The sequence below is a fragment of the Ochotona princeps genome, chromosome 7 (genome assembly GCF_030435755.1).
Source record: "Ochotona princeps isolate mOchPri1 chromosome 7, mOchPri1.hap1, whole genome shotgun sequence".
In the NCBI taxonomy this organism is placed as follows: domain Eukaryota; kingdom Metazoa; phylum Chordata; class Mammalia; order Lagomorpha; family Ochotonidae; genus Ochotona; species Ochotona princeps.
The window spans coordinates 43443359-43465860 of NC_080838.1; the positions used below are offsets into that span (position 1 = coordinate 43443359).

Below are 22502 nucleotides of genomic sequence, written 5' to 3' on the forward strand. Positions count from 1 at the left end.
GCAAGGTGACATAGTCGGCAGCAGATACTAATGATCATCATTAATTTGGAAATTTTTTTTTCTTTAAAAATCATAAAATCTGGGGCTGGCACTGTGGCATATGGTAAGCTAATCCTCCACCTCCTGGTGCTGGTATCCATATGGATGCGGATTCATGTCCTGGCTGCTCCACTTCCCATTCAGCTCCCTGCATATGGCCTGGGAAAGCGACAGAACATGACTCAAGCTTTTGTGTCCCTGCACTGACATGGAAGACCAGGAAGAAGCTTCTGGCTCCCGACTTTGGTTTGGCTCAGCTCTGCCCATTGTGGCCATTTGAGAGTGAAGCAGACGATGGAAGCTCTGAAACCTGTTCGCTCGCGCTCTCCCCTTCTCTCTGTAACTCTGCCTTCCAATAAAAATAAACGAATCTTAAAAAAAAAAAATAAAAGTGGTGACTGTTGGGTAAAGTAAATAACCAGGACTACATCCTAGGTTTTGATTACATGGGGTTTGCTAATGGGATTGAGTTTTCATTTTTATTGAAGTTTTTTTGTTTTTCCTTTTCTTAAATTTGAAAAGCTGAGACCAAAAACTATGCCCAATGCTCCCATCTGTTGCTTCTCTCCCAGTTGTCCACAATGGCCAGGGCTAAAACACAATAAAAGCAATAGTCCAAAACTCGGTCCTGTTCTTCCTGTGAGTGGCAGGAACCCAGCCATTGACCACCGTCCTCTGCCTCCCGGGGCCTGCAGTGCCAGGAAGCTAGAATTGGAAGCAGAGCCGGCCTCACCTCCAGGCAGGCAGTCTGACATAGGATTCAGGTGTCCTCCTGACTCATGACTTCACTAAGCCAAAGACTGCCGCTGAGGTTGGGTTTTCCAGAACTGTTGGAAGATCAGGGAAGGAGTAGAGACCTGTGAGGATATGAGGAAGGTGCTTTAGATGCAAGAGTGATTTGACTTCCTTGGGATACTTACTCAGACCGAGCGTCACAAATGTCCTTCATGAGGTTTTGGAAGTCTGAGGCAGGGCCTGCACTGTCCTCTAACCCTGTCAGTGACGTTGGCAAAGGGAAAAATAGTGAGGATCCATCAAATTCTGGTGACCCTCAGCCAGGCTTCCCCATGCATTATCTCTGTCCTTCTGGAACTGCTATAATTTTGAAGTGAGGTGATTTGTTCCTGGCCACAGGTCTTGTCTGTTGTGGAAGTTATTGAATTTAGCTCTTCTACCACCAGTTTGTATTCTTTACTTCTGTTGTGTAATGCCCTAGCTCACTACTTCTGAATGTTTAGCTTCAGACCAAGAAGTCTCATAAATTTGAAGAGAAAATGAAACCAAAGAGAGGAAAGCAGGAACTCTGTGGCCATGTATGTCTGTATGAGTGAGAGTGTGCGTGCCTGTATACACTCATGCACACGTATTTTGTTTTGACCAGTGAACCACCAAACCTAAATAATCTCATGTTGCCCAACATGTCTCCTTGCTTTTGTCTAAAAGCGCTTGCATTCATTTATTCAGTTTTTCAACAAAAAAATCATTTCCTGCTGATTGTGAGCCAGATGCTGTTCCAGGCACTTGGAATACAGAAGTGAATAAAATAGAGGTAGCTCCCATTCAGTTGAAGGAGAGAGACAACCTACAGTCAGCCACATAATGTTAAGTGCTGTCAAAACACACAAGAGGGAAATGTGAAATAAAGAGTGACTAATGGATGGTATTGTGAGGAGTACACCCAAAGCAGACTCTTTATCTGATACCAATAATAATAGATCTCCATTGTCAAGAGCCATGTAATCAGTAAGGAGAAAGTTGGAAGAGTAATCTGAGAGCATTTGAGTGGATATATATGCCAGCTAAGGAGATTGGGGTCTCAGGAATATGAGATTTGGGATTTAGGATAGAACAGTACAGAATCAAACAGGCATGTCAGTGCATTCCAAGGATGCAGAGGTTGGCATCCATGATTTCCTAGTCCTCAGCCAGCAGTGACGGCACTCTTGCACCTGTTCCTCTGGGGTGTGGTAATTCAGGAACAGAAATGCTTTCGAGCTAACTTATAGTAATTATTTTTCTGTTTGCTTTGGTTTCTCCCTTAATAGATATTTTGGTATATAAATATTGTGTGTACTTGGTGAGCATTTGTGAATGGCACAGTTTCTCTTCCCAGCCCACCATGTGGTCTGTTTTAATTTGAAAGTGTTTGGTGGTGGCACAGTTATCACACCTTGGTGGAATTCACAGGAGGTATAGCAAGTGCTTTCCCGGCTTGTTAGCCACGCTCCCTGGAGCTTCATTTCAATAATGAAATGACTGTTTTATGCATAATCACTAGAAGCTGCCAGTCTTTTCTTTAAGACCGAACCGAGCTTTTGCTTATTTTATAAAACTTAGAAAAGAAACTTGAAAGAGATGTAGCTTTTCTGATAACGTAGTTTGTGAAACACTTTTGTACTGTGTTCTCTGGGGATACAGTTGCTGAGGGAAAAAGTCAGGGGGCATTTGGTGTCCTTTTGAGTCAAATGTTTGTGTAACTTCTTAGTGGAATGTTTAGTAGATATTTTTAACTTTTAAAAATCCATTTCGTTTATCTGAGAAACAGAGACTGAAAAAGAGACGGAGGAAGAGAGATTTCTCAGTTACTAGTTTATTCCCCAAATGCCCACAGCAGCCAGGGCTGGATCCTGCTGAAGCCTGGAGCTAGGAACTCCTGGGTTTTCCTTGTAGGCGGAGGGACCCTGGTGCTTCAGGCATCACCTGCAGCCCTCCCCATACCCCCCGGGGGCAGCATTAACGGAAAAACCTTTTCGCTGCTGTGCAGTGCCTCTGGATTCTTTCATGAAATACTACAATCATAAATATCGTATTTTCTTTTATAGGAAAATGGCATTCCTACAAAGAAAGCACGGAATGATGAATATGAGGTATATGCACTCTTGAAGATCTTCGTGATAGTTTGCATTTGTAAAGTACCACTGGAGTTCTCCCATTGCAAGACCCAGGTGTATTCTGATGTTCTTCAAATACCTGTTTGAGGCTACTAGGCCAGATACCACCATTTGGTTTTTCTTTTTCTTTAATCCTAATAAAGGATAGAAGTTACTATTTCAACTTCTTTTAGTGTACAATTCAGTGGCATTAAATAATATCACATCACTGTGTAATCATCACCAGTGTCAGTTTCCAGAATTTTTATCATCATGAGCTGAAACTCATTGAACCATCCCACATTTTCTTCTTCCTCCAAAGCTCTGGTAACTTCTGTTCTACTTTCTGTCTCTGTGGAACTGTTTTAGGTACTTTATTGCCATTTCATAGCATCAAGGCATGAACCTATATTTACTTACTTTTTCTGGTAGGTGATCTGTGGTCTGAAGTCTATTTTAGCTGGAAATTTGTCAGTTTTCTTCTTTGTCTTACCATGAAACAAAAGATTAAGAGACCCATTTTTCCTCTAGTAACAGACTGTTTGGAATAGAGAAGAAAAAAATTAATCAGTTATGTACTAAAGTTAATGTATTTTAAATGAATGCTTTAAATATGCAGCTGTCAAACCTTTGATAGGATACTGATTGGCCTCCATCGCCCCGTCTCTTGCTGTGGGTGCGTTATTATCCTACTGGTGCTAGACAGATTCTCCTGCCCTGCTTCCTGCTTTTCCTCCCCTTTCCAGTACCATTTCCCTTTGTTCTCTGCCTTAATTGAAACTTAGGAATCCAGCCTTTGAATACACTTCTACACATTTTTGTTGGAAGTTGTTAAATTTCTGCTCTTTTTGCCTGCTGCTCATCTTTTGTTTCTCTAAACTGATTGTTGTCAAAACAATTCTTGAATAATCTCCACTAGAGAATGTAGAATGTTGATTTAAACTTCGTATTCCTGACCCAAGTCTCTGCTTGGTGGGGCCTCTTTAATCTTGACATTGAGCGAGTGTCTGGTGCATACTGAGCATGAAGTTTGAGGACTACTGTCGCAGATGTGGGAAGGACATATATGCAGGTATTCAAGGCTTTATGGGTTCCTAGGAAGTCTGAGTGTTAACCTTAAACAGTCATTTCAGTGGCAAAAGCATAACCTTTATCCAGATAACCTTATTTAAATTTAATTCATAGAACACAGTGTTTGGGACTATCTAATGTGAGTTTATATGAAAGTTTGAGAGTTAGAGAGGAAGTTTGTGAGTTAAAGAGTTCTTGTTTTGTTCCTGCATGCAAAGCATACTGACTGCTTTTTTGTGTTTGTTACTAGTTTCTCTTGTTTATTTCTACAACTGAAATATAAGGTGAACATGAAGAAGAGGAAAAGAGGAAGACTAATTGTCCTTTATGATTAGGGGAATTCAGTATGCTGGCCACACATGCAACCTTTTGATTTGGTTTATGCCCCTTTTGTTTTCTTAATTTTTAGTAAATTTTGGCGGAACATTGTTGGTTTAAAGTTAGTTGAATGCATTTTAGCTTGAAAGAAAGACATTAAATATGCTCTTAGTGGTCAGGAACAAGCTGTCAGGAGGGAGTGGTATGGTTTACTGGCTTCAAATTCAGACCTGTTCTTCATTTATTGTTCTTTCAGCCTAACTCAAGTTTCTGGGAGTGGTTTAATAGGTGTCATTGTAAAAAAAACACTTGTCACCAGCTTGGTCTTGTCTGTCAGCTCAGAGTTTCCACATACATTTGTTCTCCTATAGCCAGATTTTCAGGGATGAATAAATTATGGGAACATCTGCCATTTACTTAATTTTTCTTTTTAATAGCTACTTCAGATATATTTAAACAGGTGCAGGGGTACCGTACCTCATAAAAGAGAATGGAAAAATGAAATGTAACAGCAGGTCTGCGTGTAAGTTTTGCTAAGACAGGAGTGAGACTTTTCTAGAAATGAGCAGTTGTGGAGAACTCATGGCTTCATTGTGACTCTTATTTCAGCTTTACAATTTTACCAGTGTAACCTTTAGCCTTATCTACAAATACTTAATAAAACCGTCCTTGTTTCTGTGGTTCAGTATATATTTGCATTAGTTGTATAAATGGCATTATTTGAATTAACAGCATTCTTTGTTTCAGGAAGAAATCCTTGTGGTGTTGTAATGCTTTAAACCAACCTCAGCTATATATTAAAATTGCTTGGAGAGCTTTTAAAAAATAATCAGTGCCTCTAACTGCCTACCACATTGGTTGAATTCAAATGAATGAAAGGGAGAAGTTTAGGATATTTTTTTTTTTAGTTTTGGCTTGCCAGGTGATTTTGATGTGTGGCACAATTGAGAATATTGAATCACTGCTTCTCAACCTGTGGTGAAGAACTAGTTTTCTGGATTTATTCTAATTTCTTGTAAGCTGATACTTTAAAAATGCATTACTGCAAAAGTAGAATTCAAGTTCTAGTTTCTGATGATTAAATTCAGTGAACTTGAAAATCACTGTGTTCAATTACTACAAATGTGTCTAAATGAGGCAGTAATAATCAGGTTGCATATTGACCCTGGTCCAAGGCCCCACTTGAAGAAGTACTGTTTTAAGTCATAGTGCATGCGTAAGATGCTAGTTATTGATAGCAAAATAGTATGCAAATTAACTTTAACCATAAAAGTTTCTTTGGACAGCTGAGGGTAATTATTTTTACACATTGTTGTGACTTTAAGTATTTTGATTTAAGTGCTCTAATGGGTTCAGATATGATAAAAAGAAGCAATGGTTCTTTTGTAACTAAAATAATCGAAAATTACTGGCTGTGCAAACTGAGTTTAGATATGTATCAGTCTAATTGCTGATATCCTTCATTTTTTTCCTCATGATCATAGTTTATATTTAAACATGATCTTATACTTTTCAAAATATTTTACTTCAAAGTATTCTGTACGTTTTGATTTCAGTTACAACAGTTGGCCTTCCTAGAAGCTTTGTGTGGTGGATGACAGAAATGATTCGTTAGATGAAAATGCAATTGCTTTCTTACCTTAGGAACCCAGCCTCTCACTCTTTAGTTGGAGAATGGAAATGAAAGCCTACTTTCTGTTCCCACTCCTGCTCTGTCACTGCTCTGTGCAGGCATTTCCAGGCATGTAGGAGCCTCTGATGGTGTGCAGAAGTGGCCAGTGATGTGGTAGTTTTAGTTCTGCTATTTCCAGGCAACTTGTCTAATTTGTAGTAGAAGAATATCAGGTATTAGGAAGGTAAAACAGTGTGTGAACTCTTATTTTTTTGGTGCAAAACTGGAGCATTCTTGTACTAGAAATTAATATTAAAAGATGTGCAAAAAATTTACATCCTCTCTCTTTTTAACTGCAGAATTTGTTTAATATGGTTGTAGAAGTACCTCGGTGGACAAATGCTAAAATGGAGGTATGGATATTTTATATTAAATGTGAAATTGAAGTGACGATTTTATGATAATATAAAGATGCTTCGGGCCTGGCTGCATGGCCTAGCGGCTAAGGTCCTCACCTTGAAAGCCCCGGGATCCCATATGGGCGCCGGTTCTAATCCCGGAAGCTCCACTTCCCATCCAGCTCCCTGCTTGTGGCCTGGGAAAGCAGTCGAGGACGGCTCAAGGCTTTGGGACCCTGCACCCGCGTGGGAGACCCGGAAGAGGTTCCTGGTTCCCGGCATGGGATCGGCACAGCACCGGCCTGTTGCAGCTCACTTGGGGAGTGAATCATCGGATGGAAGATCTTCCTCTCTGTCTCTCCTCCTCTCTGTATATCTGGCTGTAATTAAATGAATAAATCTAAAAAAAAAAAGATGCTTCAAATTGTCAACATATTTTGAATTTGGGATGGTTGACAGACTTGTGCGTGATTGAAAATTTGGGCTTTAATTTTAACAAGAAAAGTTTCGAATCTGAGTATATGCTTTACAGAGTGTAATTGGTTGTTTTCCCATTCTGGTTTCTTATGTGCATAATTCAGACATGAATTTTTTTGTCTCCCCTTTGTTTGAAAGGGGAAAATATTCTCAAGCATCTTCCAGTTCCCCCACTAGCATTTTTAAGATTTTCATCTTTTCCATGAAACAGGAACCTATCGAACTTACTTTCGCTTTTTAGAATTATTTTCTTTCTTTCAGAATTTGGGTAAGATCCAATCTGATTCTGAGTGTAATTTAATTTGTAGCTTAGTGTGTTTAGTTTGTTAATAAACTTCTGCAACTTTGAATGTGGTGACAAATATTACTTTAAGTATGTAAATGAAATATTGATATGTAGATGTGTATTTTTCCAAATTTGTACTTGGAGGGTTGTCATTGATTTTAGTAGGTTCTAGTAGGGTTTTCTGGTGAGCGTTTTAGTAGGAAAAGATAATGATATTAGATTGTTCATTTTTAAAAAAGATTTATTTAGTTTTATTGGAAAGTCAGATATACAGAGAGGAGGAGAGGCAGAGAGGAAAATCTTCCATCTGTTGATTCACACCCCAAACAGCCACAACGGCCAGAGCTGAGCCAATCCGAAGCCAGGAGCTAGGAGCCTCTTCCGGGTCCCCCACGTGGGTGCAGGGTCCCAAGGATTTGGGCCATCGTCTACTGCTTTCCCAAGCCACAAGCAGGGAGCTGGATGGGAAGTGGGTTTGCCAGGATACAAAATGGCGCCTATATAGGATCGCAGCATGTGCAAGGAGAGGACTTTAGCTGCTAGGCTACTGTGCTGGGCCCAGGTTCTTTTTACATTTTTTTATGTATAATGTTTACCCAGTCTTGCTACTCTTCTTGTTGGTCTGTTATAAGGTCCAAGAACCTGTGGTATTCTTTCTAATTTATGCAGTGTTTTTCATTCAAACAAAAGTTCAATTATTGTGTGTGTGTGTGTAGTGCAGCTTTTTCTTTATTTTTAAATTGCAGTGTAAGTATGTTTTATGGGATAATAATGTGAAAATATAATCACTGATTATGATTTATGATTTGAAAAAATTTATTGTGGTGAACATTTTATAATTTTAAATCTACAGAACACGGAGTAATAGGATTTATTAGTGCAGCATGTAATAATTTATCAAGCTAATCTACATTTCCGTCACCTCACATATTTACTGTTTTGTGATGAGAACATTTGAAGTTTATCAAAATGTATAGTATAGTTGTAATTCCATATATATTCCCCATACTGTTAATAGTTCTTAAAAGAAGCAAACAAAACCATAATCCTTAATGCTCCTCCATGATTGAGAGCATACTGTTTTCTCATCATTTCTCTTTTTACCCTATCCCCTTGTTTCCTGTAACTGTTTTCTGTAACTATTTTCTACTCTTTGCTTCTTTGACTTTCATATAAGTCAAACTATATATATAACAGAATAAGTGATTTTATCTTCCTCTGCCTGCCTTATTTCCCTTAGCGTAATGTTCTCTGTTTCCAGCCATGTTGTTACAGGTGATAGAATAGCCTTGTTAAAGGTTGAATACTCTTTCCTGTGCATGTGGAATACTACGTTTTCTTTATCCATTCATGTGTTGGACACATAGGTTAAGTCTGTACCTTGACTATTATCAGTGTTGCTGCAGTGAACTTGGGGCACACTAATTTCAAATACGTGATGAAATATCCAGAAGTGCTATCGCTGAATTATATGGTAGCTTTGTTTTTCACTTTTTTGAGGAATGTCCATCCAGGCTTCTGGGTGGCTGTGCTAACTTATATTATCACCTACAGTGTAGAAGGTTCTCTTTAATCCACATCCTCACCTCTTACTTGTTAACCTCTCTCTTTTGATAATAGTTATTCTGACAAGTGTGAGAAAAATATCTCATTGTAATTTAATTTGAATTTTCCTAATCATTGATTAAGTATCTATTGAATGTTTATGAGTTGTGTGAAATGTCTGTTTGGATCCCTTGCTTGTTTTTTAATCAAGCATTTTGTTTTCTTGCTGTTAAGTTTAATTCCTCGTGTATTTTGAAAATTAATCCCATATTGTATATAGGATTTTCAAATATTTTTTTGCATTTTGCAGGGTGCCTCTTTACACACACTTTCAAGTGTTTCCTTTGTGGTGCAGAAGATTTATTTATTTTAAGATTTTTTTTCAAAGACTTGCATGGAAAGAGGCAAAGACAGAGGGAGAGGAAAAGAAATTCTCCATTCTTTGGTTTACTCTCCAAATGGTTGGAAAGGCTGGAAGTGTGCCATTCTGACGTCAGGAGCCAAGAACAACTTCCTGCTGCTTTCCCAGGCCGTTAGGGAACCGGATCCAAAGTAGAGCAGCTGGGACTTGAACAGGTGCCATATAGGATGCTGGTGTCACAGGTGGGGCAGCTTTTCCTGCTGTAACACAATACCAGCCATTACAGAAGGCCTTTAGTTATGAATGCAATCCTATTTGTATAAAATGCTTTTGCTGCTGCATTCTTGTGGTCAAGTCCAAAAGATCATTGCACAGACCAGTGCTGTGTCATTTTCTCCCTGTGTTTGCTCCCAGCAGTTTATACTCCCCTGATCTTACATTTAGGTTTATAATGAATTTTGGATTGATTTTTGTGTGTCAGGTTAGGATCCGATTTTATTCTGTGTGGATATCTGTTTTTCCTAGCATTATTGATGGAAGAGACTTTTATTTCCCACTGCATGTTCTTGTTGCATTGTTGGAATCAGTGAAGTATACATGCAGGAATGTACTGCTGAGCTGTCGGTCGTGTGCCATTGGTTTATGCATCAGTACTTCTCCTGTCAGGACGATGTTGTGTGCTGTGGTGTTTCATTTTTGTTTTCAAACATCTTAACTTATTTTTATTTTATTTGATGGACAGAGGGCAAGTGAGTGTCCAGACATATTTAACAGTTTTTTGGGGGGAGGGGGTTCATCTTTGATTTGGAAATAGAGATGCGTACTGCATTATACCTACACATCTTGATGTGGTAGTCTCTATTATACAGTTACTGTGTATCCTCTTTAATGAAAAACCACAAAACAAAATCAGTAGCAGGAAAAAAAATAGAAAATTCACAAAAACATAGAGTTAAATAACATGCTACAGAATGACCACTATGTTGCTGAAGACATGAAAAACAAAATCCGAAACTTTGTTGAACAAAATAATGCTACTGTGTGACTTATGTGTCACTGAATAAATTAATAAGAAAAGAAAAGTTTTTTTTAAGAAATGAAGATAAAGGGCCTGGCACCGTGGCCTAGTGGCTAAAGTCCTCACCTTGAACGCACCGGGATCCCATATGGGCGCTGGTTCTAATCCCGGCAGTTCTACTTCCCATCCAGCTCCCTGCTTGTGGCCTGGGAAGGCAGTCGAGGACGGCCCAAAGCTTTGGGACTCTGCACCTGCGTGGGAGACCCGGAAGAGGTTCCAGGTTCCCGGCATCGGATTGGCTCAGCACCAGTTGTTGCGCTCACTTGGGGAGTGAATCATCGGATGGAAGATCTTCCTCGCTGTCTCTCCTCTGTGTATATCTGACTTTGTAATAACAATGAATAGATCTTTAAAAAAAAAAAGAAATGAAGATTAAAAACAAAAACTATCAAAACCCATGAGATGTAGCAAAAACAGTATTGAGAGGGACATTTATAACATTAGGTGCTTAAAAATTGAATTATCTCAAGGATTATTATAAAAAATTAACAAAGTAAGAAATAAGAAAAATCACAGCAAAAGTAAATGGAATAGAAACTAGAAAACTATGGATTACAGCAAGAAGGACCCAATTTTAAAATGAGCAAAACAAACTGTTAGCCAGACTAGCAAAAAAAGCAAGAGAGAAAAGCCAAATAAATTAGAGATGAAAAAATAAAACATTCTAAGAAACTAATAAGGTGGGTTCTTCTTGCAGAATGAATTCTTTCATTATTATGTGGTGTCCTTCATCTCTTTTAGTAATTTTTATGTCAAAATTTGTATTATCTAACTCTTTTTTTTTGCTTTAGCCTGGTTACTAACTTTTTTTTTGCTTTAGCCTGGAGTATTTTTTCCGTTCTTTCACTTTTAGTTTCCTCATATGCCTCTCTTGGAGGCAACAAATAGATAGGTTTTGTTTTTTGACCCAGTCTGCTAATCCGATGCTTGATTGATGAGTTTAAGACGTTTACATTCAGAAATAATATAGATAGATAATAATTTGGTCCTGTTCTTTTAGTAATGGGTTGTTCATTGTTTTAGTCTTCTTTTGTTTTTTGATTGGGACGTTCTCTGCATTTGCCTTTGGTTTTGGTGGGTGCTATTCCTTTTCTCTGTCAGGAGAGCATCTTTAAGTATCATTTGTAGGGCAGGTCTGGAAGAGGTGAATTCTTTCAGCTTTTCTTTTATGTGGAAGAATTCTTTTCCATTTTCAAAGGCAAAGGAAAGCTTTACTGGGTAAGTTATTCTGAGCTGACAGTTTTTTTTTTTTTTTTTGAATCTGGAACATGTCACTTGATTTTGTTCTGGCCCGTAGAGTTTCCTCTGAAAGGTCAGCTGTGAGTCTGGTTGCTATTCCTCTATGCGTTCACTTTTCACGTACATATTTAAGGATCTTTTCCCTGTGTTCAACTGAAGAGACGTTGATTATCATGTGTCGTGGTGAAGATCACTTCCGGTCAAACCTGTTGGTAGTTCTGTGCCCCACCTGTATTTATTTCCCAATTCTTTCTCCAAATTAGGGAAATTTTCCTGTATTATTTCATTAAATATATTTTAAAAAATTATTGGAAAGTGAAATATACAAAGAGTAGGAGAGACAGAGTAAAATCTCCCATCCATTGATTCACCCAAGTGGCCACAACTGCCAGAGCTGAGCCAATCCCATGCCAGGAGCCTGGAATTTCTTCCAGGTCTTCCATGGGGGTGCAGGTCTTCCATGTGGGTCTTCCATGTGGGTGCAGAGAGGAAGATCTTCCGTCTGATGATTCACTCCCCGAGTGCAACAACTGGTGCTGAGCCAATCCGATGCCGGGAACCAGGAACCTCTTCCGGGTCTCCCACGCAGGTGCAGTGTCCCAATGCTCTGGGCCGTCCTCAACTGCTTTCCCAGGCCACAAGCAGGGAGCTGGATGGGAAGTGGAGCTGCCGGGATTAGAACCGGCGCCCATATGGAATCCCAGGGCGTTCAAGGTGAGGACTTTAGCCACTAGGCCACGGTGCCGAGCCCCGTTAAATACATTTTTAAACCCTGCTTCTCTTTCTGTTCCTTCTGGAATTTCCATGTCTCTTATATTCAGGCTTTAAATCTATCCCTGAATTCTGGAAAACTTCTCTTAGCTTGACTCAGTCCCTCTTCCAGGTTTTTGATATTTTCCCCCATTGTTGAAGGAAATATCTTCTAAGTCTGAGATTCTTCTGTCTAGTTCATTTAATTATTGAGGCTTCCTACTGAATTTTTCAATTTGCTCCATTTTGTCTTTCATTTCTAATAATTCTGTTTGACTTTGTTTTCAGTGTTGCTATTTCCTGTGTGATATTCCTTAAATTCCTTGCACTCTTATGTGTACTTTTCGTTGCTGTTAAGAAGCTTTATAACAAGTTTTTAAAATTTTTGTCCCCCATTTCCTTGATGTCTTCCACGGAGATTGACATACCATTTTGCTCCTTTGAGGGGAGACATCAGTATTATTCATTGTACCTCTGTCTCTTCTTTGCTATTGCTCATTGTTATTCTGGTTAGCAGATTCGTCTCCTTAAGGTTGGTTTCTAAATTGTGTTGCCCACTGATCTACAGTTTGATTTTACTGATTGCGTTTGGTACCTGGTTCTTTGTTTGCAGGCACTTGTAACACTCTTAAGTGAGTTTCAATCTCAGACTCTTACAGTCTTCCACCATGATCTCCATAGTCCCAGCTCCTGGCTCACCAGTTCCAACCCATGTGATCCTGTGCTAGGACCACACCATTGCCTGCACAGCTTTTCTCCTACTCCCGCTTTGAGCAGTGCCTGGGAATAGGGAGACAGTAGCTGTCCTAAATTACTGCTCTGTCAGCAGTGCTGGTCTTGCTGGGACCTGTTGGCCAGTAAGTCTGTAGGCCACCCAGACCTATTTTGGGTGAAACTCATAGGATATCAGGTTGGTACTATTTTGTCTTTGAGAACAGCTTGATGTTTTGAGCCAGAAGTGAGTTCTCTTATGGCTTAGCACCTGTGCAGCTCGCTGTTGTTCTTTTGGCCCCACAGTCTTTTCCTGAGTACACAAAATGGCACCTGATGTGGCACTGGTGGAAGTCTGGGGCTGCAAACTACTAGGTTTGGGGCCACTAGTCTGGGGACTGGTGCAATGTGTTGAGCTGGACATGGGTTTCTCTCCCACGTTAGCACCAGTGGAGCTCACTGTTCCTCCAGCACCACCACCAACCTCCACAGCCTTTTCCTCAGTACAAAAAAAATGACACCTAACGTGTTTTTTTGGTTGAGACTTTACAAAGTGTTCTGCATATGAACATTATATTATGAACAGTGACAGTTTCATTTCTTGCTTTCCTACAGGAATGCCTTTCTCTTGTTTAATAGCTCTGATAGGGACTTCCAGTAATATATAAGGGAAAAGTTACACAAGTAAACATCCTTGTATTGCAGATCTTAGAGGAAAATAATTTGTTCACATTGAACGTATGGTGAAAATCTCTAGTTAGCTTTATTGTCATAGATGAATGGTAGTAAAATGTCCTAGATAACAGATAAAAAAATGCATTGATTACTCTTTTCCGCTTGCCATTCAATGACTTTATTATATGTGTTAGAAAGAATGATGTGTATAAACAGTAGTGCCTAAAATGTCATCATTTTCATAGTTTTTCATATGCAGTACTGCAACTTAAGAATAAGAGCTGGTTCGTTTCATTTTAAAATACCTTTAACCATTAAATTGGAATATTGAGAACTGCAGATTTTAAAAATGCTAGCTGGATTTAGGACTAACCATTTCTCATTCCCCTCTCCCCTTTTTCTTCCTGTACCTTTCCTAGATTGCCACCAAGGAGCCATTGAATCCCATTAAACAAGATGTAAAGCATGGCAAGCTACGCTATGTAGCGAATATCTTCCCTCACAAGGGTTATATATGGAATTATGGTGCTCTCCCTCAGGTAACATTTTTGTTATAATGGTAAAACTTTCCTGTCTTTTGAAAAAAATTGCCTTGTAAATCCTTTGAAGTACTTGAATTTAAATTGGTTCTGAGGATATGTCAGTTTCAGGGGTTTGTGAATTTGAAAATTTTTAATGTGTAGTTTTATTGTGTCAGTAAATTTTATTTCAAACCATAAATATGTCTTTACTCAAGTTCTTGGAGTTAGGAATATCAAAATTCACATTTGATGTTTTGGACACATTTCTTTTTCTGGAGAAGGCTTTACAGTCATGCCTTTAAGTATGATAGGTTAGACTTTTGCATGTTTATGTATGATCACAATAATTCTATTTTTTAAACTTCAGTAGATGAGTATCTTTTTTACATTTTTTTTCAGGTCTTATTGTGACTAGGTAAGTTGTATTACTAAGTGTTGTGAGTTTGTCACTTTTAAGTAGAAAGCACTGCAGCGATAAGCAAGGACTACATAATGCTAAGACAGCATGCCTATCGAGTACAGCACCGAGAATGTGCCAAGTCAGAAGTCTAGGTTTGGGTACCATAGGGAGCATCTGCCTTTTTGTTTACAAAAATCATTAGACCATCTATCTAACTGGAGGTAGTGTTTTTATGTATCTTAACATTTTTGCAAAATATTCCAAGATGCATCTGGAGAAATACATGAGGGAAAAAAAGATTCTTACTTAATCCAGTCTGCAGAAAACAGCTGCCTTTTTAGAATAAGCTTGGAGAAGAAAAGAGAAATGATTTCTAAAGGTTTAGGCAGACTTTGATTCAGTTAGCCCTCCCACGCAGATACATTCCTACTTAAAATGGGCTAGGAATGCGAATATCTGCTAGAATCATGAAAGCAGGTTTTCTGATTCCCCATGTGCCTAAATAGATACTTTTTTTTTTGACTCAACAGTGAAAGGTTAAGAAAGTTGTATAGCTATGAATGGAGACTGTAGGAAGGATGTGTGAGTGCAGGGAAGGCCAGAGAAGCCATGGAATTAGACACACCCAAAGCAAAGCAGGTCTGGATTAAAGTGAAATTCACTTGTTTGTCGGTCTATAAACAGTTGCCAAGGATTTATATGCTAGGGAATATATTATATGTTACATGTATAAACTCAGATGATATGTTAAACAAGGCAGCAGAAAGAATAAGCATGTGGATTTGGGAGCAGGTATATCTCCCTGGGTGTGTTTTCCCTTGCCTCACTTTGTAAAATGGAGAGCATAAAATACTTACTGCATATGGTTTTTGTTGAGGTTAAATGCTTTTGTCAAATTCTTCATGATGTCCAAAAAATCCCTTTAAAGCCTTTAACCTTGTCATCTGTATTTTTATTTCTTATTTCACACTTTATTTATTTATTTATTTATTTTTTGAAGATTTATTTATTTTTATTGGAAAGCCAGATACACAGAGAGGAGGAGAGACAGAGAGGAAGATCTTCTATCCAGTGATTCACTCCTCAAGTGAGCTGCAATGGCCGGTGCTGCGCCGATCCGATGCCGGGAACCAGGAACCTCTTCCAGGTCTCCCACGCAGGTGCAGGGACCCAAAGCTTTGGGCCGTCCTCGACTGCTTTCCCAGGCCACAAGCAGGGAGCTGGATGGGAAGTGGAGCTGCCGGGATTAGAACCAGCGCCCATATGGGATCCCGGTGCGTTCAAGGCGAGGACCTTAGCCGCTAGCTAGGCCACGGCGCCGGGCCCTATTTCACACTTTTTTTAAACCTTTCTATAACACTTAGAAATTGTAACCTGTTGTAGCCTTTAGTTATGTTTAATTTGTTTTCTAGCTGCAATACAGACTTAATAAGGGCAAGAATTTTGTTTTTACACCATCTGCCTAACTTAGTGCTTGGTACAGAGTAGGTTTTCAGTAAGTTTTTTTGTGAGATGAATAGATTAGTGAATGCAGTGTGTTGATGTGTCTATTTCATAAGCAAGTAAGGATATTGAACTTTGCTCTTCTTTAATTATTTGTCCTGTCTATAGGAAGTTTGTTCAGAGCAATTACTAACCCAAATGTGCTTGAGAGAGCATTTAAGCAGCTGAACTCCCTCTAAGTCACAGTCTGTCTGCTTAAGTTGTGATTTTATCAGTCTACCGTCATTATTTCACACCTTCAGCTGTGTAGATGGTTAACCCTCGTAACTTCTACACTCTGCATTCCTAAACTTCTTCAAAGTTTGAGATTAGCTTGGGTTAAAACCATCTTTATTACAGTGTTGCAGCTGTCTGCATGATTATTAGGATACCTCTCTGAATAATTTTTAGGGACTAACCAACCTTGACTTAAAGATTTCTGCTGTTGATATGTGTATTATTTTGAACTTATCTAAATATGGCTCATTGACCCAAATAGTTTATAACCTGAGTCAAGTGACTGAATCTCTCTAGGCCTTTTCTTCATCTAGGTGATTGTATCACCTCCCTCACAAGGTTATTGTGAATGCTTTGTGAACTGATCAAAGCAAAGTGTTTAGTCCCACAGTGAGTGCTCAGTGATAATGATACTGTTGGTGTACTGGTAAAGCTGACAGTGCAGAAAAAAACTGGTTCTCCATGTGGCTGCAGCAACCAAGTGCGCTCTAGTCTGAAGCCAGAAACTGGGAACTCCATCAGGGTCTCCCACATGGGGCTGCTGCTGCTGCCTTCCCAGCTGCTTGAGAAGAGTAGGAGCACTGAGCCAGAGCTGATATGGAGTGCTAGAGTTTCAGGCTGCAGTTTATTTTGCTGCAGCATAACACGCACCTCTCAGGTTTTTGTATCTGGAGTGTATGGTTTGGATTAGAGCCTTGTTCCAGAATGGTTTTCTTCACACATTTATGATTACTTATATGACATTCACTATAAGTGGTATACCATTTATTAATATGATATTGATCATGTCTTACTCATCCCTGATCCTACCCAGAGATAGTACTTAAATATTTTGTCATAGGAATGGGTGATTGACACTTAGAGGAAAAAGAAGCAGCAGTGGGAGATTCTGAAGGAAGGGAACTGCCACAGGAAAATAAATGTTTTAAGAGAGAGAGAGTGAGCGAGCGAGCGAGCAAGCACCTACCTACTGGCTCACTCTCCAAATGCCTGCAGCAAGTGGAACGGAAATGTTGTGAAAACCTGAAGCCTGACACTGAATCCCCAGGTCTCCCACATGGGTTTCAGGAACCCAGTTATTGAAGCCGTCACCATTGCATCACAGATTGTATTAGCAGGAAGCTGAAGGCATCAGCAAGAACTGGGGAAACCCAGGTACTGTGATGTAGTTCACTCACACCCACGCACACAAAACCATCCACTCCCAGACAATCACGTAAAAGAAAAGAACCATGAAACAGGATGAGATTGTATGTGAAAGTATTGCCATTTAATTGCTGTTAGCATCAAAGTTAGGACATTACTAACAGTGATTAGTAGCCTGAGTTTCAGCACTACAGTTTCAAAATTTTGTGAACTAGGTGAAGGTTCAACTTTGTTTACTTATCAGTAAAATGAATTAATAATAATCTGTTCTTCATGGAGTACATCCATATATATATTTGTGTTCCTTAGCAAGTATCACATATAATTACTGTGTGAAGTTATTATTTTTCTTTTTTACAAAATAATATTATGGTTTGGGTGCTAAAATGCTATTGGGCTTTGTTGATTTTTAAAAGCATAAATTTGGTTCAGTTTATTTCTGAATACACTGAATTGGAACTAAAAAGTAAATATCGGAGCTTAAGGCTCCAAAATTTAAAATAGGAGTTCATGTGTAATTACCTACATAATGTAAGAGGAAATAATGGATAATGTAAAATCCTAACTAATAATAATAAGTTGAATCTTGAGATGACACAGTCTCTGCTTCCTATTTTTGTAAATTCAATACAAATTGATTTAGGGAGCTTTGGGCCATTTCATTTATAACTAAACAATTAGCAAGTTTTTGGAAGGGATGGTGTCTAAGAGATATTTAAATATTTAAATAGGTAGCAGCTTCCTATTATACTCCTCCTGGTTTTTGAGATTTAATGAGATAGATAGAACCTTTGTTGAAGATTGGTTTATGTATTTGAAAGTCAAAATTGGCAAGAGAGATCTTCATCTGCTTACCAGTTTGCTACAGTCATCAGGGCTGGGATAGGCCAAAGCCAAATGTCAGGAGCGTTATCTGGATCTCCCGTTGCATGGCAGGGGTCCGGACATTTGGGGCATCCTTTGCTGCTTGTCCAGGTATATTGGTAGAGAGCTGGGTTGGGAGTCAGAATTGGAGCAGCTGGGACGTCGACTTTACAGGTGGTGCTTAACTGGCTACTCCACAGTGCTTGCCCGTGTAGTGCATTTTTTAACTGGCGTGAAATGCAGCGAAATCGTGTTTCTTTTTCTTTTCTAGATTATGTCTTGTTCTTTAGTTTACGAGGTGAAAACAGTTTCTTGTAGTACAAATGACTTTGAAAATAGCAGTTTTATTTCTCAAACATGGAAAGCTAGGCCCCTGTGCTGTTACTGCATCAGAGGAAGCAAGTAGTGTTAGAAGGCACAGTTTAGTCAGAGGGAAGAAGGAAACAAGGGCATTGCCAGTGAGAACATCCAAAATGAAACTTGAGGAGCAGATGTGCCCTTAGTTACTGACTAAACTTGGAAGATGAATATATCTGGAAATACCACCCACTTTGAGATGTGATTCTGCAGACAGTTGAGAGACAGAAAGGAGGAAATAATGTAAATCTGTTTTAATTGTAATGATTCTTATGGGCATGCTGGTGTTGGCCTTGAAGGTTTTTCGCTAGGAGTATGGTTGTCTATAAAACTTGATGAATTTGTATGGAAAGAGGAACATACATATTATAGTGCGTATTAACTTGTAACTCTTCTTTTTTTAGACTTGGGAAGACCCCCGTCAAACAGATGAGAGCACAAACTGCTGTGGAGATAACGATCCTATTGATGTTTGTGAAATAGGCTCAAAGGTTTGTTTTATAGACTGTTAATTCTCACATGTGTTTTGCTTCATTCATGCCATGAAGTTTCAGCCTCTATTCTTCAGTGCTTCAAGGTTTGAGTCTATTGTTTCATCTGATATTCAATTTATTGTTACATTTTTATCTTCTTTCTCCTAAACCAGGGTTTGTAAACTATAGGCCCACGATAATCTTGCCACCACTTGTATTTATAAATAGCACAGCCATTCGCACTCATGTTTGTATTGTTTGTGGCTGCTTTTTCATCACAACATAAACTGAGTTATAGATCAGATTGTACAGTCTGCATGGACTAAAATATTTGTCATCTGACCTTTTACACAAAAGGCTTGCCAAGTTCCATATCCAGCTTCTTTGCCTATTACCCAGACATCTTTAATGTGAAGAAATTCACATTGTGTACCTTTAATGTGTACCTTTTCCTAGGTTGCCAAATGCCATCAGAGGTATAGAAACCCCACAACCCACAGATCAGTTATCCATCAGCTCTTGTATATGTCTTTGATCAGTTCCTCCTTACTCTGTTTTCTGCTACACTTAGTGCTGATATTTTTTGTGCTTTTGTGCAGACATTCAGCTTGTCTCGCTTGGTTCTCATTACCAGCAGGGCATCTTATCTTTGTGTTTATAAAACTCATAGAAACTGGCAAACAAGAACCCCTCGTCATTCTGTCAGATGTAACACACTGCCTGTGCCTACAGACATTCTTCCTGTCCTCCTGCTATTCTGAGAGCTGTAAGTTTTACCTAAGGCCAGGACCTAGGCTGTGGTCTAGATCTGGTTCTTTCCACCCTAAGTGATGATATTTCTTTACCCTTTCTCTTGGTTGTCTAGCATTTCTGGCTTCCTTTCTTATACTGCCGCTCTTCTTTTTTCAAGAGGACTTTGAGAAGTAGTATTTTCAACACTAGTTTCCATTTTCTACTTTTCACTTAATGTTGAACCCACTGAAACCCCCTCCCAGTTATTTCCGTGGAACTGATGCCAGTAGATCTGTGTTAATTTTATTTAAATCATACCCAGTAGGCCTGTTTGATAGGCTTTATCTAACTTTAATTTGTCATGTTGTTTTTTTACTGTTGATTTTTTCCTTTTTGGATCAAAGTCAGTTATTCACTGATGACAAGTATCATCACATCTTGAATTTTCTGTGATCATTCTGGGTCCGTCTTCCTGGTTTCTTTGACATGCTTCTTTGTGTCTGCTTGCTCCTTGGTTAACTTGAGGATCCTATATTTGTGCAACTCTTGTTCTCTTGTAAGAGCTCCTTTGGCGATCCAATCCCAAGGACTGATGGTTTTGGTTTGGCTATCACATTGACAGCTTTACATCAAACCCGCATGCGCAGCTGCCTGCATCTGCACACAGGTATATTCTAGACATCTTAAACTCATATCCAACACAGTTATTTTTCTCTGATCTATTTCTTTCATTATTTCTAGTCTCATTAAATGATACCTCACTTTCTTCCCTGCATGCACCTCTCAGTTCTTACATCAGAAAACAGGGAAGTTGATTCTGTTCCTAAATAGCTTATAACTGTGTTTCTCTCTATTCTCATTGCTATTGGTTTTGTTGAACTTGTTTTAATTCATTTAATTCATCCGTTCTCAGGGATGTCTAGACCTTTATGCAGTGTATTCCCTCAGTGTGGAATGGACCATTCGCCCCCTTCACTTTATTTACTTCCTTTCCTTGTGCTTCTCTTCCCCCTGTCATTTTCATATTCTCACTGAAGGATTACTTCCTCTGGATCCCTTTTCTTGACTTTCCATAGGCTAAAATAATCATCCATTGTGTGTGCTTTGATGCCAGTATTTTTGCCGGGAAGGCAGACTTGTTCTTACACCTAGTGCCCATGTTGAACTCAGTACTGTTACATAACATAGGCTTAATTTAATAATGTTGAACTACTGAGTCACATGTTTCTATTTTAAATCAGGTCAGTTTCAATGTAAACTCATTTTAGCACTTCTAGTATTCTGTATGTAACTGATAAATGTTTAACTGAATAGCACTAAATTTGTTACTGGCAAACCAAAGGAATGGCTAAGAAAATCTGATGAGTTTTTACTGAAGAGTAAGACTAAATATTTTAAATATGAGTGATTTTTGACATGAAGATAGTTAATATTGAAATCATTTTTATATTTTATATAGAAAGCTTGGTACATAGTAGGTGTTTGGTATAGAATTACTGAACTATATTGCCTTATGTTTCCTATGAATATAAATGATCAAATGAGAATGCTTTTGGTTTACTATAGGACAGAAAGTCATAAAATGTAGAAGAAATTCTCAATCAACAGCAAGAGATTCTAGCATAATGAAATTATTAGATGTAACGTAAAAGAAAAATTAATTCTAGCATTGCAATTGCCAGTCAGTAAAATGTGTATGCTCCGTGCTACATGATGACGTTTTGGATAGTGGTAGATGGATACTTACAGTAGCAGATCTGTAAGGTTATGTCACTTACTGACATTGCAGCCACCTTAGTTGTGGTTGTGTACTCTGCAGTGTTTACTCAACTGTGAACTTACACAACACTGCCTCCCGCTGTGGTGGTGCTCGCCCTCGATGACACATGACTCTACTGCTGCTGTCTTCTACAACTCCGCATTTTGTAGGCCTGGCCACTGTTAAAATTTGATAATCACTAAACTGATGGACTTTTTTTTTCCTCCATGGAATCACATTTCTTATTTTTACATGATTTTGTTTTATCTTTGATCCAAATTCCTTCACAGTTTTAGCTTTTTTCCTCCAGTGTTATTTATTGTACAAGAAAATGTTAGTTTATGTAATGAAACCAAAAATAAATACTCCTTCAAAATGAATTGTAATATCAATATATAATGTTCATTTTATTTTTTTGCATTTTACACTTCTGTGGAAAATAGTAATAGCACATTTTGATTTGTGGGGTATTTTTCCACTTTTTTTTTTTTTTTGTTGTTGCAGAGTTTATATGAAATTTTTCCCGAAGATAGATTTTTCCTTTTAAATTTCCTTTGGGATAATTAGATATGATAGGCAGACTTTCGGAGATGGCCTCTTGAAATTGTACACTCTCGTCCCTAGAGCCTGTACGTGTGATAGGTAGGTGCTCCATTGGTTATGGAATGGTATATTGCACTTTACTCTAAAGCAGACAGATCATCCTGGATTATCGTGCAGGCCCAGTGTACATATTCAAGTCCTTAAAAGCAAGAAGCTGTTTGGCTGGTGGCTGAAGAGTAAGTCAGATTCATGTGAGGAAAATTAAGATATTGCTAGTTTGAAGGAGGAAGAAAGGCACAGGACAAGAAAAGCGGCAACTTCTGAGTATACGAGTATACCGTGTGGTCCACTTAGCATCCAGCAAGTGAGTGGAGGCAAGAGAGTGAACCTTAGTTCAGCAGCTGCAAGGAACTGAGTATGAGGTAGAGTCCAGTTGTGCTATGCTTCACCTCTTGATCCTGGAAATGATGGTTTGTTTATTCTGTGTTAAACCTCTGAGTTTGTGCTGTTTATCCAAGTGTTCACACCCCAAGTGGCTTCAATGGCCAGGGCTGAGCC

General features: G+C 38.8%; 1 protein-coding gene across 2 annotated transcripts in view; it reads left to right on the top strand.

The window, feature by feature from the left end:
• The window catches only part of PPA2 (inorganic pyrophosphatase 2), a 93447-nt gene that overhangs the window by 13019 nt on the left and 57926 nt on the right, over positions 1–22502 (top strand). The window contains exons 3-6 of one of the 2 annotated variants that reach the window (XM_004594316.4): positions 2862–2906; positions 6270–6323; positions 13850–13969; positions 18842–18928. In XM_004594316.4, coding sequence (XP_004594373.4) covers positions 2862–2906; positions 6270–6323; positions 13850–13969; positions 18842–18928 — 306 coding nt within the window. The remainder of the gene's footprint in view (positions 1–2861; positions 2907–6269; positions 6324–13849; positions 13970–18841; positions 18929–22502) is intronic. The other variant, XM_058666978.1, reaches the window with a different exon arrangement.